This window comes from Xenopus laevis, chromosome 1S (assembly GCF_017654675.1).
Source record: "Xenopus laevis strain J_2021 chromosome 1S, Xenopus_laevis_v10.1, whole genome shotgun sequence".
NCBI classification, from domain to species: Eukaryota; Metazoa; Chordata; class Amphibia; order Anura; family Pipidae; genus Xenopus; species Xenopus laevis.
The window spans coordinates 161,085,158-161,102,566 of NC_054372.1; the positions used below are offsets into that span (position 1 = coordinate 161,085,158).

The 17,409-nt window shown below is 38.7% G+C and overlaps 1 protein-coding gene across 6 annotated transcripts in view; it reads right to left on the bottom strand.

Annotated features, from left to right (window-relative positions):
• Positions 1-5,943: 5,943 nt before the first annotated feature.
• The window catches only part of apc.S (adenomatous polyposis coli S homeolog), a 67,159-nt gene continuing 55,693 nt past the window's right edge, over positions 5,944-17,409 (bottom strand). For 5 of the 6 annotated variants that reach the window (XM_018244324.2, XM_018244327.2, XM_018244325.2 and 2 more), the window contains 6 exons: positions 16,877-16,972; positions 16,636-16,775; positions 15,795-15,872; positions 14,207-14,323; positions 13,525-13,739; positions 5,944-13,284 (listed from right to left, as the gene is read on the bottom strand). In XM_018244324.2, coding sequence (XP_018099813.1) covers positions 6,765-13,284; positions 13,525-13,739; positions 14,207-14,323; positions 15,795-15,872; positions 16,636-16,775; positions 16,877-16,972 — 7,166 coding nt within the window. In that variant the 3' untranslated portion in view covers positions 5,944-6,764. The remainder of the gene's footprint in view (positions 13,285-13,524; positions 13,740-14,206; positions 14,324-15,794; positions 15,873-16,635; positions 16,776-16,876; positions 16,973-17,409) is intronic. The other variant, XM_018244328.2, reaches the window with a different exon arrangement.

The following is a 17,409-nucleotide window of genomic DNA, read 5'->3' on the forward strand; positions in this document are numbered from 1 at the left end:
GGGAAGGTTCACCACTGTTCCATGTTTTTGCCATTTGTGGATAATGGCTCTCACTGTGGTTCGCTGGAGTCCCAAAGCTTTAGAAATGGCTTTATAACCTTTACCAGACTGATAGATCTCAATTACTTTTGTTCTCATTTGTTCCTGAATTTCTTTGGATCTTGGCATGATGTCTAGCTTTTGAGGTCTTTGGTCTACTTCTCTGTGTCAGGTAGCTCCTATTTAAGTGATTTCTTGATTGAAACAGGTGTGGCAGTAATCAGGCCTGGGGGTGAGTACAGAAATTGAACTCAGGTGTGATAAACCACAGTTATTTTTTTAACAAGGGGGGCAATCACTTTTTCACACAGGCCCATGTAGATTTGGAGTTTTTTTTCTCCCTTAATAACGTAAACCTTCATTTAAAAACTGCATTTTGTGTTCAATTATGTTATCTTTGACTAATAGTTAAATGTGTTTGATGATCAGAAACATTTTGTGTGACAAACATGCAAAAGAATAAGAAATCAGGGAGGGGGCAAATAGTTTTTCACACCACTGTATAGGCCCCTGCCACCAATTTTTTTATGGGGCCCCGATTTTATTTAACTTGTAAGGGGGGCCCTGGCGCAAAGGTTTTGTTAAAAATAATTTTTGGGGCCCCAATTTTTTTTTTAACTTGTAAGGGGGCCCTAACACAAATGGTTTTTTACAAAAACTTTTATGGTGGGGGCCCTGCCGCCAATGTTTTTTTTTTTTACCTTATAAGGGGGCCCTGACCATCAATATGTGCGGGGGGTTACTTTTTTAGCGCGGATGTCTGTGTGGTCTTTTAATTGTTATGCGGAGTGGGCAGGATATGGGGTGGAGCTTGGGCAACAGGGTGGGCTGGGCCCAGGGGGCCCCGAAAATTTTGTTGTATGTGGCCCAGTGATTTCTAATGGCGGCCCTGCTTCTGGACCTGCTGCTCCTTAACTTCAGTGATCTGGCTGGGGATGAAGTAGGAGATATTTGCTGGTGTAAAGAGCTCAGTGGCTATGGGTGTAGAGTAGAGAACCCCAATATCACTGTTTGGGTCACTGCAACTGACTGCAATGTTAAAGATGAAGGCATGAAATTAGATGCTTATTTGTTATTATGTTATACAAAAGAATCACCATTGAGAAACACATCAGGCAAGTCAAAAACAGCAATAGATGGCCAGATTTCAGCCATACTTGTCTGTCACTTCAGGGTTTAGCTTTTACAGACCATCTTGCAATATCCAGCAACATCTGATTTGTGCACCAGCAGACTAGAAAGGGTGGTGGCGCACGCCAAGACTCCGGGGAGAACAGATCTCTTCTTCTTCAGGCGCCTAATCTCCCCGAAATGCCTTCCCGCCAGCAAGAATGTGAATCGCCAACAGGATGGTTTCGGTTTCTGAAGTCTTCCAAAGTTTCCTCGTGAGCCAACTTTGGGCGACTTCGGAAAATGAAGTGCTACGTATGCTGTCCCGCCGGCGATTCATATTCATGCCAGTGGTAAGCATTTCACCCAAAGAAGAGGAGATTTGTCGCTGGGCGACTAATCTCCCCGGAATCTTAGCAGGTGCCACCACCAACCTAAGAGTGACAGATTTCAGATGACAAACAAATAGAATAGAATTTGGCCATGCATGAACAGTCCTATATTATCCATTTTGCCTGCTGGCTGACTAACCAACCAGATATATTCAACGTCTTGAAGGTCCCAGTAAACAAAATATAAAAAATTGGCTGAGCACAGAACAGACAAGAGGAAATAAAGTGCAATATAAATGAGGAGCACTGATTCCATAAAAACATTTTTTTTTTGCATAGGTTGGAAATATCTGGTATGTGAAGTAAAATGAACACTTGTCGCTTCTGTACCAGCCCAAGGCAACCACAGCCCTTTAGCAGTAAAGATGTGTCTCCAAAGATGCCCCAGTAGCTCCCCATCTTCTTTTCTGCTGATTCACTGCACATGCTCTGTGCTGCTGTCACTTACTGAGCTTAGGGACCCACTCACAATATACAGTACACATAGAATAGAAATGTCACAGTATAAGGCTAATTATGAATACAATATCAAAACAGGGGGGTTGTGGGAGCACTCTAAAGGCTTTAAAGTATATATATATAAGTATAATAAATGCTATTGCATATGTACCCAAAACAGGGGTTATTTTGTTACAAATTATGAATACAGATAATAACTACATGGCAGAACAGAAATCAGTACAATTAGCATCAGAATTTAATAATCAGCCTTGTAGACTCAGCTTATATTACAGACCAACCTCATTTTCTGCTTGATAATTAGTGACGACCCCTAAGCTTAGCTTCTCAACAGCTGCTCAGAGCCCACTGAGCATGTGAGTGTCACACACACTTTCCAAGATGGTGACCCCCTGTGACAAGTTTGAAGTCCTGGATCATTGCTGCTATTGACAAGCTGAAACTTTAGGCTTGTGCAATAAATTCAGTATTTAAAGTATGGCATTTTTAGCCATATTCATTTTTAGGGTTTGCCATAAAAACCCTATATAAATAGTAAGGTCCAGAACTAGAGGTAAGATGAAGCTTAGGACATAATGTGTGGCACTAGGCACTTACCTCTTTTATATTAGCCTAGTCCAGGTTCTCTTGCCCCTGCTCATCAGTCCTGCCCCTATTGGATCCCTGTTTAATTAATCACCTCTTGTTATGGTTAATGGTTGTTAATGCATGCAATCTGTATGTCCAATGTATACACTCTTCTATTGCATATTGGAATTTGTGGTAGTTTAAAAATACAAGATAATAATAATAATGCAAAGCCTTCAACCTTAGCACAGATTCCAACTACACTTTTATGGTTTATAGCATGCTTCGAAATAGGGGTGCACTGTATCCACATTTTTATTATTCGAAACTATTATCTAAATTCAAATCCTAATTTGCATTTCCAAATTAAAAACAGGAAAGGTTAAAGCGAACTGCCCGTGTAAATTTGTTTTTTGACTTCCTTGTGAAAAGTCACATGATTTTTAAGATTTTGATTTGGTTCGGCCAGGCCTAAACTAATTACTGTTGAAAAAGTATGAATCCTGGCCAAATCCCACATTGAAATCCTGGATTAGGTGCATCCTTACTTCAAACCATGTTTAAAGAATAACGGATTATAAACCATGTATCTGAAATATGTCACTGAGACTTTCTCTGTCCACAGTGATCTTGTATATGTTCAGCAGCTTTGAGTTACTTACTCACTAGGGAGAAGATAATATATAGTAAACTGAGACTATGAGACACCAGCTGACTGTGTATATTGTAGGAATAAGGTGTCCCTCCTCTTCTTCCCTTCTCGAAACCTTCTGACAGAGATATAATGACAGATATAAAGTAAAGGTTAAAAGTACAAAACACATATCATCAATAAGTGATACCTGGAACTGATGTTATAAGTACTGAAACCTAAATGGAAAAAAATAGCCTAACCCCCCCCCCCCCAATACAGAACTCACAAACAAAAGTTTCAAGTTATTTTATTATAAAAACTTTGCATACTACCTTGGCAAAAAAAAAACTGGTGACATACTGAAAAGGACAAAAAAAAGTTATCCAGGGAAAATTGTGACTTTCACAGGACTGTAATAATTTATGAATTCAAAAATATTTATATGAGTATGATAGTGAAAACAATTGGGGAAAAGAGCACTATTTAAATTTATTGAAGTAAACAAATAGAAACACTGATTACATGTATTTTTTATGTATTTCAGACTGAGCTGCCAATATTTTTCAGCTGATTGAAGTCTGAAAAGAAACTACTAAGTGCAAGATTAGCTATCTAGCAGATCATCATGACATTCACCCAGCATGGGTAAATTGTAGCCATCTTGAAATTGTGTGAGCTGCTGCTTATGTTGTGATCTTTGTTAAAGGTATAGTTAAAGGGATCCTGTCATCAGAAAACATGTTTTTTCAAAACACATCAGTTAATAGTGCTACTCCAACAGACTTTTGCACTGAAATCCATTTCTCAAAAGAGCAAACAGATTTTTTTATATTTAATTTTGAAATCTGACATGGGGCTAGACATTTTGTCAATTTCCCAGCTGCCCCTGGTCATGTGACTTGTGCCTGCACTTTAGGAGAGAAATGCTTTCTGGCAGGCTGCTGTTTTTCCTTCTCAATGTAACTGAATGTGTCTCAGTGGGACATGGGTTTTTACTATTGAGTGTTGTTCTTAGATCTACCAGGCAGCTGTTATCTTGTGTTAGGGAACTGTTATCTGGTTACCTTTCCATTGTTCTTTTGTTTGGCTGTTGGGGGGGGGGGGAGGGAGGGGTAGATATCACTCCAACTTGCAGTACAGCAGAAAAGAGTTTATCAGAGCACAAGTCACATGACTTGGGGCAGCTGGGAAATTGACAATATGTCTAGCCCCATGTCAGATTTCAAAATTAAATATAAAAACATCTGTAACTCCAGCATCTCAGTGGATTTAAGCTTGCCATGTTTTTTGAAAGAAGATCTTGCATGCCGGTGCCATACGTCAGATAGGCGGGTAGGCAGATAATTGGGTAACAAAAACATTGGCATTCACCCCCTCTGCTAATCAAGTGACAATTGCCTGAACCAAAAAGTAAATCAGCGGATCCAGTCAACTGCCATAGGAATAAATTGGAGTTATTCCAAGCTGTCAAGCCAGTAGTAGTCCGATCTTAATCAGTTACTAGTGTTACTCCAGCAGAATTCTGCACTGAAATCCACTTCTCAAAAGAGCAAACATTTTTTTTTTATATTCAATTTTCAAATCTGACATGGGGCTAGACATATTGTCAGTATCCCTGCTGCCCCCAGTCATTTGACTTGTGCCTACACATTAGGATGGAACTAATTTCTGGCAGGCTGTTATTTCTCCTACATGTTTTCCCCTGACAGTCCCTTTAAGGTCCCCATAGACGCAAAGATTTTTCTTTGATGAACGACCGATTTTAGTGCAATCCAACCAATCTGTGAAATTATCGGGAGGTTAGTGGAAATCAACCATTGTGCATCTAACAATTTTTTTATCCGACATCGCTCAGAAAATTGATCGGCAAGGTTAGAAAATTTTCATCGCACAGTGAAATCTATCTATTGTCCCATTGTTTGCAGGGCCAAGCAGGCAGCTACCTCGGTTTTCTTGGCTTCAAGTAGACAACATTGCTTGAAATGGTATTTTTAGTTGATGGACAAATCGTACATTTAAACGATCGTTTCAAGATAATCTTGGTCTAACGATAAAAAGATCATTTAAAGATCGTAAAGTCCAACTCTCCATTGCAAAATGTAATCTCGCAACAAAGAATGCTTTTTAGAGGGAAAAAAAGAGCTATTTGTTACGCTGTGAAGGTATATTTATTCCACTGGAAGATATGCAAAAAAAAAGTCCTTGATTTACCATTGCCATTATACATATATGTGGGTATAATTTAAGTGTAAGTGCTGGACAATAAAAACCAAAGGAGACCTGAAACCTACATTGCCTGTGTGTTATAGGCTGCCATCATTGTGTCTATACATTGGGGAATTACAGCCAAGCACTGGCGGACTGTTTCCTCAATATGTTTAGATATCCCACAATAATAAAGCAGGTTGAATTGAAAAAAAAAACAAAAAAAAACAGTAAATCCACCATAACCACATGATCAAACTTTTAGGCTTGCTGGGCATTCGGACACACTATTAGAAGCACATAATCATTGCAGAAAAACAAAAATGTAGCCTATACAATGTATAATTATTCAGAGAATGCTTGGCGTTTCCATTTTGTCCATCTCCTGCACTTGGCAACAATTTTAACTTTAAACAGTACTGCAAAAAGAATAAAAAAAATAAGTTACCTTTTCCCTTCATTCATTAATCAGATATACAAAAAAAAATACAGTATGTGCATGCCACCTAACAAGTTCACAATAAAGACAAATTAGAATTTACATACAGTATTAATTTATTCAGAAATGTTCACTTAGGTCATGTAGAGACATTCCGTCCCCTTCATAAAAGAGCAGCCATCTTACCTCAAATACCAGAATATACAACATACAGCATAGCAAATGACTACTTTTGAGAAAACCCAGTCCAGGGAGGATTATCGTGGGCAGCAAGTTACCAGTAACACAGATTTCCTTTTCTTGCAGAGCACAAACGTGTGCAAATGGTTACACCACAGCTACGGTACCTATGCACGATGGGAGCAAAAACCATTACTGAAAGGTCAATTCTGTCATGCAGTAAAGCGAGGCCAGGGACAGTCCTTGATTTAAAAAAAAAAAATCAGTAGAAACCACAGGGCTGTGAATTTCACAGCCACGTGGTTAGTTGCACACAAACTGATTCACAATTACTAAAACAATACTTTTTCTGCATAAATACCGGTTATCCCTGATGTGGTTATGTCGGTCTCCTAGAACATAGTGAAACAACTACATTAAGTAGGATTTATGGTAGCATCCATTATTGTAAAGAGAATCAGTGATAAGGAACATCCGATTACTAAATAATTATTTTTGCTACTGAAGAGGTTTATGTAAAATGCTTCTACAAATATTCTTGCCAGTGTTTCCATGATTTTCACTTTGTAAGTCTCCTGCAGTAACTGATGAACGAGCTTGTTTTTAAATTATGGCTTCCTAGACAACTCCCACTAAAAGTCAAATATATTTACAGCCTTTGTTTTATATACTTGTGTCTTTTTAACAATATACATTAACATATTCAAATAATACATCAGAGTTTTCTTAGAAGTTCATTTCAAACTGAAGTCACCAGATAAGAACCAGAGTGCCTTCTGGGGCTCTGAGATCCACTACAGTCTGTTTCTGTTTTGGAGTCTGGTTTCTTTGTACTGGTTGTCACAGGGGTGGGAATCTGGGAAGGTCGCGATGTGCTGTTATCGGAGTTGCTTTTTCTGGGGCTGGGGTTATAATTGAAGGGTGTGACACGTGCTGCAACAGTCCCACTTGGAGAGCTGTGTTTGCTTGAGCTGCTTGAGCTAAAGGGTGTACGCTCAGCAACAGTATTTTCGTTTGTCTCTTGCTGGTTGTTTTTTAAAGACTTTGGGTCAGTTCCCTTTGTATCTAAGCCATCCAGTTTGATAAAAGATTTCTGTCTATTTTCCAGCAAAGATACATTCCCATTCCCCGAATTGTGCCTGCTATGGCAGTCTTTTGCGGCCTCTTCCTTCTGACCCTGATCTAAAACAGTATCAATAACTGGTGGAGAGTTACCAGTAGGTGATCTTCCTGATCTTGGATTATTAATTGGGCAATCCTCTATTCTTACCCACACATCCTCAGTTTTAGAAACAGCAGGAGCCATTTGGTAAAATAAAGTTTTAGATTCCAAACTACAGTTGGACTCTGCAATAGTACTTGATGATCCATTACTTGGGGTCTCAAGAATTTCACTCTCTCTTATTTTTCTCCAAGTTCCTTTTGCAGAAGATGAACACTCGGATGTAGATCTAGGTCCTTGAAAGGAACATATCTGCTGCTTTTCATCTTCACTCTTTACTTTTTCACTAGATTCGGATGAAGCAGAAAGAATGGATGATGAGCTTCCAGTTCTTCTCCACGTACTAACACGAGGAAGTGAAGATGAATGCTTACTGTGTTCACGTTTCCACGTACCTGATCGTGTGACTGGAAGCCTGGATGGAGATTCCGAATGTGATCGACTTATGTCATGACGTCTGCGGCTATCACCGTGTTCCGTAGCAGGATTCAGGTTGGGAGGCATTTTCCGCCACCCCCCAGCTTGAATGGAGTGCGTTGATAAAGCCATATCAGGAAGGGAGGGGCTCAAAGCAGGTGTCTGAGTTTGTGATCTTGTTGGAGAATCTGCTCTTGATGAGGAAGATAAGGACTCAAATGATGCGGATTCTTCCAATTTCCTTCTTAATGTTGGGCTAGGTGCTTCCTTAATAAAGGTAGACTGGCGCACCAAAGCAGGTCTCTCAGATCGGTCAGATTCACTTCCACTAGATTTTGTTGAGGACATTCTAGACAGTTCTACTTTTTTGTTTGACCCAGTGTTTGCATTTTGGTTCAAACCTTTTGATGCAGATTCACTTCGAGGTATACTGCTAGGCGTTTTGGGCAGTCCCGATTGTTTGCTAAGGTTCGGTTGACTCAGCTGCCTCCCTGCAGATGTATAAGACATTCTTCCTGAGCCAGATGATTTTGTAGATGCTGTACTAGGAGATGATGTCCTTGGCAATTGAGAAAATTTGTTTGGAGGACTTATTCCATTTTTACCAGGTGAAATAGAGTTCCGACCAGGAGACTGCAAAGGTCTGCTTAATGGTTGTGGAGATGGCCTCGAAGAAGCAGAATCTTTAGATCCTGACCTGGAGTTTCCTTTACTTGATCCACTTGGTGTCGATGGCTGCCTGCTACCATACAATGATTCGGATTTTAAAGGTTTTGTACCTTTGGGTGAGCTACTAGAACTCTGGTTTTCATTTGGACTTTTGGATGGTACATTTTTAAAAACAGGCCCTTTTTTTGATACAGGACTTGTGCTGGGAGAGCTAGCACGAACACCAGGAATATGGATCATTGTTCTTCCTCGGGAGATTGAGGGCATATTTGTTTGTACTGATTGCTTACAATGACTTGAGAAGTCTGAGCTGGAGCGTGATTTCCCTGTTATTAAGCTCTTATAAATTTTCTTGCCCCCTTTAATTCCTTTCGGTTCTTCTTCAATTTTTTTATTTTCAAGTGCACTTTTATCACCTGACTTTAATATTTTTGGCCCTTTGTTACTAGTGATTATCTTTTCCTCCTTGTCTGAAGTAAGATGGAATGGGGATCCAAAGGAAATTCCTGATTTCAATGAAAGAATGGAATCAGAATCTGAAGATCCTTGTCGGGAGAGTGAACCAGCAGCAGCTTGATGTAAACGACTCACTATTGAATTTGCACCTTCCTGAATTGCTTTCCAGTCAAAGTTTTCAGAGTCTGGGGAAAGGGCATTTTCAGAAACAGGGCTTTGGAGATCTCTCAGATCTAGTGAAAGATCTGGTTCCAAAATGCCACCAACGCTATTTGAACAACTCTTCTCACCTTCATTCTTAATTTTTGATGGCTTCCTTTTCTTGGGCATAGCAGAACTTATGCATTCCTGTAACAAATCATCTTCAGAGTCTATACTCAAAGAACTGAGTGAACTGTTCCTAGAAAAACACACTGGTGTGTCCTCCACATGAAAAGATTTAGGTGCATACCCTGAAGTTTGAGGTCTGCCCAGTCTTAGCTGTCCTTCAGAAGTTTCTGTTTGTTTTAAAGGTTCAGTTTCTTTATTATTGTTCTCTTGATCAATATCACTTAGTGAGCTCAAAGATGAATTCCGAGAAAAGCAAACAGGAGTATTTTCAATGGCAAAATTTTCCATTTTCTCATCAGTAGCCCCCCCCCTGTCTTGGGTTCCCTTTGCTGCAGAAGAGAATGAAGTTGGTTTCTGTACTAATGCTTTAGGTTGATCTCTTCCTCCTAAGCTCTTTGGTCCAGTCTGATCTTGTTTGCCCATCGGATTTATAGCTCTATTCTCATGTTTGTATTTTACTTTTTGGTCAGTATCCTTTGTTCCCTTTTCTTTTCTTAACTCTGCCTTTTCTTTGGAAAGATCAATATCATCATCCTCAAAATCTAGGGAACTTAATGAATCATTCCTCGAAAAACAGTATGGTGTCCCTTCAATTGGCGTATAATGGTGAGGGGAATCAAATGCAAATCCTTTAGTTCTCTCTTCATTGTTTGGAATCTTTTCATTTGCAACTTTTGAGGGTTTTTTACTACTCGGTTTCCTCGGATCACAGTACTGATTTTCACTATTAGGATTTAGTTTCAACTCTGTGTTTTTCTTTAAGCGTTCTTTGAAACCAATAGATTGTGGCATAGGTTTTACTGGTGAGGTTGGCTTATTTTTATCAGTTTCTTGCATACTTCTGCTATTACCGGAGGACGTTGCAGCTGACGTGTGATTAATCTGATCCATTATTTTTTTGACTCTGTATGGTTTGTGACTTTTTCCTTTAGGCATGGCAGAATGTATACATTCTGCAAGAATGTCACCTTCCTCAGCTTTATCCTCATCCAGTACTGTAGTAGGATTTAAAGGTTTACTTGCATCTGTGTCATCTGTACTCCTTCCCTCAGTAGGAATAGTGTCTCTCTTTTCTAAGTCCGTGGACAGAGAGTCAGTATTTGGCTGATCATTTGTCGGTTCACTTGGTGGGGATTCTATTGTGAGATCACTAAGAGATGTTGCTGTAGAAAAATTTATTGGCGTTCCTTCAACACAGTAAACTCTAGGCATATCATCTGAATGTGTGAAATTAACATGCTTTTGAGTCTGAAGTCTATTTTGAGATGAAAGTAGTTTATAAACCGGTAACTGACTTGGTTTTCTCGCAACTGGTGGTGGTGGTTTTCCTGGCGTTGGTTGGGGAACTTTCTTGTTTTTCCTTGAAGGTTTCCTAGGCATGGCAGAAATTATACATTCTTCTAGTATATCGATGTCATCATCTGTGTCATCAAGCATATCCTTTTCTTGTTCTGATCTTTTATCTTCCTTTTTAGCTTTATTGTCTATAAACTCCTTTTCTGGCTCTGCTTTATTCCCTTGATCATTTTCCAAAACAGGCGGCATAATTTTCAGCTGTACATCTTTCTGAATATATGGCTCATCCAGACTTAAAGCACTGAGACTGGATGCACATGAAAATCCATCAGGTGTACTCTCAGTAGCAAAATGCAAGAGAGTATCTGCTTCCTGAAGAACTTGAACTCTTTGAATTGCAGAATGTACTGCTGTCTTTGCAACTTTTCCCCTTTCTTCGTCAGGAACTATAGGCTTACTGCCATCTTTTTTAGCTTGCACTGTTTGAGGAGGTGGTGGTGTTTTACTTCTGCTTGGAGGCATTGTTTGACCAGGGCTGTCAGGAAGATCGCTAGGGCTTATAATCCCACTAATCATGTGTTCACTTGCCACAGAGCTAGCTATAGAGCTAGCAATAGAATGACTCTCAAAACTATCTAATGAGCTCACTGACGTGCACCTACTAAACATTAAAGGTGTTTCTTGGACATAATGTTCTGGTGGGCTTTTGGGTGTTTGCGCACCACTCTTTGATGGTGACTTAGCACCTGATGAAAATTCAACAGATTTGTGTCTGGATGAATCAGAGGGAGATATGTTAGATGTTTGAAGTCTGTTGTTTTTAGTCCGTGTATGGTGGACTGATGAACGGGTTTCATTTACTGCACCATCTTTGGAGACTGCACTGATTTCTTTAGGTTCTGTTATTTGAAGAGTGTTGTTTGATTCTTGTCCCCTTGAATTTCTTTCCCGTCCTTCAATCTCATCCTCAGCAGAGGAGAGCGAAGATAAAGAACTGCCTCGTGAAAAACATATGGGCGTATCTTCAACACAATATGTTTGAATAGTCTCTTGGTTAATAGAAGGAGGCTTGTTAGGAATTTGTTTTGGTCTATTTAGCCCAGGTCTGGATTGAGCAGAGTTAGGATGAAGCTGATTTTGTCTGTTGGAGTTTGGTGATGGAGTTGGAGTGTTGCTGTTAGATGAAACTTGCTCTTTTTTGGGTTTTTGCTTTGAGGAATTATTTGAATATGGGAAGGATGGTTTCTGTGCTGATGAAGGAACATCTGTAGAATACTTTCGGCTGTAATCAATTGGCTGTTCCCCATGGTGTTCTTCTGAAGCATAAGCCTTAATATTGTACTTGTTTTGTCTTTCAGTTTCATCTTCCTGTTGTTCCTCCTCAGAATAGCGTTCACTAAAATTTGTTGTTTTGTCGTCATCATAGTCATCAACTTGACAATGAGGTTTGGAAGCTTTTGAATTGTTAGAAAGATTAGAGCTCACTCTAGACTGGTCTACTTGGTTGTTCGCCCCCCTTGATCTGGTGTAAGCAGGTACATTTTCTGATTGGTTAAAATGGGGAGGGAATTTTTTATGCTTTTCTTCTTTATTTTCAGTATATGAACTATATGTTGTTTTGGTGGTTCGAGGTTGCCTTTGTTCACTTTGTTTCATTTCACTGTCTATTATGTGCTTTGGTCTGGACCATCTCTCATTCTGTGTTGGGCTTTGTCTACCAGAATTCAGCTGCTCATCTGAATATTTCAGACTATAATTAATTGGTGTATCTAGTTCTGTATCGTTATCATCCATGTAGTTTGCACTGTGAATTTTGTGTGCTAGCCCTGCAGGATACTGTCCATAACTAAAAAATTTACTTTCATCATCCTCAGAGTAAGACTCTACAGATGGTTTTACTTGGCCACGTTTCCCATAGCCATCTGTGCTGCTGACACTGTTTAAACTATCATTTGATGCCATTTTGTATTCCATTTTCGTAAATGCTACCGGGCAACCCCTCGTGGAACCGTCACCTTTCGTGAAACTAAATGGATTTGAATGGGGGTGATTACTGGAAGATTTCCTCTGTGAAGCTCTTTCATCTGACATGCTGTGCATTTCAGAAGCAGACCCTGAACTCATGTCTTCCTGAACCAGGTGAATATTTGATACTTCATCCATAACTTTAGAAATCTGAGCTGTAGTCGACAACTGTATGCCAATACGCTTAGAAGAGTTTCCAGAAATTTCAGTTGTAGAATGGTAGTTGCTAAGCTGCGCTGTTCTTTCTCTGTCTTTTTCAGGTCTGTTACCTTCCATAGTTGGTCGAGGTGAAGAAGATCCTGGTAGCACAGTTGCATTAATATATGGAGAAAGAACAGTCAAGTTACCAAGACTAAAGTTATCTGAGCGGCAAATGGAATCATCATGCCTGCTAGAATCCAAAGCATACTCACTGCACAGGTTCTGCTTATGCCTTTGTTTATTGCGGTGGGTGGTTTTGGGGCTTAAATTATCAATATTGTCAAATGTCTCAGATAAATGCTGTGCATCTAATTCAGCTTCCAAAGCCTTCTGTTTCCGAACATGAAGAGATGGCACACTTGAACCAGGGGACATAATATTGGCATCCTTGTATTTTGCAGGTCTGTTTGCCATTAAGTTTCTTAAAGCCGCAGCACTGCCCATAGCTATCATTTTGTGCTTTGAGTGGATAAGGTTTTTGAGCATGCTGACTGCCCCCATGTCCCAGAGGGCCTCCTGGTCTTTCGCATTTCGTGCTGATAAATTCCACAGGGTGCCGCAGGCGTTGCTTACAATAGTCAAGCTGTGCGATTTCAAGTGCTGGAGTAAGGTCTGCAAACAGTTGTTCTCCCTTAGGATTTGTCTGTAATTTAAGCATAAAGAAAAATACTTAAGACTTTCACAACAGTATATTATTTCTGACAGCCTTAATAAAAACAAACAAAAGACAAAAATTAAGATACTTGAATAATATCAAGTATATGTAATCTATAAAAAAAGAGTAAATTACATACAGGTAAATGTTTCAGCTATAAAGCAAATCTTAGTATACAACATATAAATGGAATGCAGGAAACAAAAACACAAACAATAATCAACCAACCTGTGGTCTTCATTAGTAGCAATCAAGCTGGACACATTACGGAGTATTCCACCACCGCTCTCAATGATAGCCAGAGTATTGGTTTGACTTCGGTAAGTTAATGTGCCAACTAGAAATGCCAATGCCCCATCCACAGAGCAGATATCTGCTTTATTCTCAGTGCAGTGAGCTGACAAATTCCACAAAGCACTTAGCACACTTTTCAGAGTGGACTCCTATTAAAGAGAAAAAAAAACACAGAATCAGCTTTATAATTTAAAGGTTTTCAGAGATTTGGAGATTAGAAAATGTGAGATGGGGAATTTCTAACAGAATATGAATTCTTTATACAGGTGTGGGACATTTTATCCAGAATGCTTGAGCCTGGGGCTTTCTGGATAATGGATCTTTCTGTAATTTGGATCTTCATAGATGGTCTACTAGAAAATCATGTAAACATTAAATAAACCCAAATGGTTCTGCTTCCAATAAGGCTTAATTATATCTTAGTTTGGATCAAGTACAAGGTACTGTTTTTTTATTACATGAAAATTTTTTTGGATAAAATGGAGTCAATGGGAGATGGCCATTCCTTAATTCGGCGTTTTCTGGATAACAGGTTTTCGTATAACAAATCCCATACCTTTACAATAAACCATACAAACAAAAGAGTGTCATTCATTGCATGTGTTATGCCTATTACCTTCTTTACATCCAGAGCACATTCCGTAAGTGCCTTGACACTTCCCACTTCTCGAAGGGTTTTTTTGCTGTTCACATCTGCTCTCCAGGATAAATTCCTTAAAACACTTGCAATAACCTACAAGAAAAGAAATCATAAGCCAAAGCAAATGACTGAAAATAGCATTAGAAATTATACTGCTTCTGAATGGTCACTCACTTTGTTTTTTAATGGCCAGACCTTACTTTAGTAAATCTATGTTGCAGATCTGTTTTTTTGCAAGTGTGTTTAAATAAAACAGATTTCCCACTCCAATTATTTTTATTAGAGCAAAAAAACAAGAACATAGCCTACTGGGTGAAAATACCATACCTCCTCCTTAGACCTTGCTTCATACATACAAATGGGAGTTACTGCCTCGGGAAAAATCTTAAAATAACAGCAACCCAAGGCAATTAGATGTATCTATGTATTACTGCACAAGGTTGTTCCTTTAGGACTGGCAGCTTCAACTCAAAAACACACCCAAAATAGTATGCCCTTATATTTTACAGTATTTCAAGGAATATATAGTGAATAAAATACCCCTTATTGTAAAATATAAGGATATTATAAGTCACCGAGGAGTTCCAGGACCATATAAAAGCACGAGGCCGAAGGCCAAGTTCTTTTATACAGGTTATGGAACTCCAAGGGGACTTCTAATATCCTCATATTTTCCAACAAGGGGTACTTTATTTATTATAATATTTATTATAATACACAGGTTTTAGCGAGTAATGTGACAAAATGACATCACTACTCACCGTTAATAAGGATATAATTTACAAAGCAATTACATTTACAAATGTGTACCCTTAAGGTAAAATGAATGAATGGGATACACCTAAAAATGAACATAATAAAGGGGACTTGTGTTGAAGTTACACTACGCATATTGTTTTTAAAAAAAGCAAACAAACTTATTTTCCTATTTTTAAAGCACTAATTCAAAAGTAAAGCTATTATCACAGACCTTACCCCCCCTTCTCTCACAAACATGGCAATTTGTTAAGAGCTCCATTTCTACATTTGAATAAATAAACCCCTCCCTTGTCTAAGCAGCAGCCTTCATTATTAGGGGGTTCTTAGTGGACTGGTAATTTGTTTTATCAGCACCTTTTAAGTTCGTTGGGACCAGTAAGCATCAGGGAGTGTTGGGTTCTCACCTAAACAACATTCTGATGAAATTGCAGAAGTGCTCCAATGAATTATATAAAGAAGTCACTCTCCTATGACCCCAGCCAACAGTATTGCTAAATAAACAGTGTTTTATTTAAACACGTTTTTGGTTGAAAAAGAGACTAAAATTTTAAAAATAAATTTGCTGCATATGTTGTAATTAACGCTGTTTGGTTCAGTTCCTGTTGTGGAAATGTATGCGTTTGTTTTCTCACAGAGAAAGCCTAAAATACCTTTTTCTATTGTTTATCTCTTAAACTCTGCTTTGTAACAGAGCAACAATAGTGTATAAATAAAAACAGTCAATGTTACCATGTCTCTCTTCTGTGCACATTATTCTATATGCTACATATGTAAAAACTTGTAAAACATATTCAAAGCTGGTTACCTGTTGCAAATCTTCACTTTCAGATTTAAGCTGAGCTACAAGAGCTCGCATGCAACTTTTCATTGAGCACAGTGTAGCCTAAAAAAGAAATGTAAAGCAAGGTTAGGCTGAAACATAGCTTTCAGACGTATAATGCTGGTAATACTGGTGCTATTTTTATAATATTGTACCATTATATTATCATATGTATTTTATAATATGTATGTATGTATATTTTTATTTGTATAGCGCTCCTTGTAGGCAAAGCACAGTACATCAAAACAATAAATTATTAGAAGAAACAGAGGGTCATTGCAATAGTATAAAAATACAATACATATATTATATGAATCACTCAGTTATATACAACCAGTATATTAAAAATGATGTTTACTATATGTTAAACTGTCCCTGTGCATAAAGCTAATATCAGGCCTGGTGGTGCTGGGACTACTACCTGGCAATGAGATTAATATACATTGCCTTTCCTGGTGCTACAGTCAGCATTATTTGAAAGATGTGAAACGTACCTAAAAGATATAGATAGCCCTGTAAAAAATTACAGTTTGCAAAAAAAAACCCCCCCCAAAAAATACAGAATGTCTACTGATCAAAACAATGGACATGCGTCCTGCTGCAGCATTATCTGCATAACTCTGGAGTTGCCCAACTCAAGGGTCCTGTGGAGCACATAAACAATTCCTGGGCTGGGTGATCATTTTTAATAATGATAGATTTTAAAAACACAAAAGTTTAATTTGAACTATAGACTTATTTCCAAATACTTCTAAAAAAAAAAGCAGAGCAGATTTTTTCTCAAAGCCTTTTGCAGTATCTCACCAATATAAGTAATGATCATTACCTTGTTAGCTACATCACCAAAAGTGAGATTTGTCAATGCCATCCCAGCATATCTCCGTAACGTAACACTATAGTGGTCATTAATAAGTCCATACATTTCACAATCTACATGCAGAAGCTCAGCAATAGCCTGCAGTCCACCTTGGAAAGAGAAATATATATTTAGTATATATTTACACAAGAGACAAATGGTATTAAAAAGGAAGGCTGCAAGCCGCAGGGTCGCAATCATTTGCACGTACCAAGTTCATTCATTGCATGTCTGTGTTCTTCATCAAAAGATAATTTCATCAGCACACAAACAGCAGGACATATCTGGTGGTCAACTGGGGCAGGCACTGCAAGAAACAGATTTTAAATATATATATATAGCAGTTCAAACAACAGTTTATAAACACAGACTTCCTATTTTCAGTTTAAACCTCTAGGACTAGGGCTTGAGCATGCTCAATTTGCTCCTTTCTCCCTCCCCTTTCCCCCTCCTTTATGTAATCTGAGCCCAGAGCTATGAGTAAGCAGGGAGACTCAGGCAGGAAGTGATGTCACGCCAAGCTAATATGGCAGCTACTATCCTAAACATACTGAGAACATCTGGTAAAGCATTTTACAGAATAAATAGCTTGCACTATTGTGGCTAATCTATTGGCAATAAATGGCTTCAGTAGCTTTCCTTCTTCTTTATACATGAGCAGATATGCGCTGCCAACAGATCAAGTCAGCAGCTTATTGGGCAGTGTATGGAGGCCCTCAAACGGGCTTTCCCGATTGATATCTG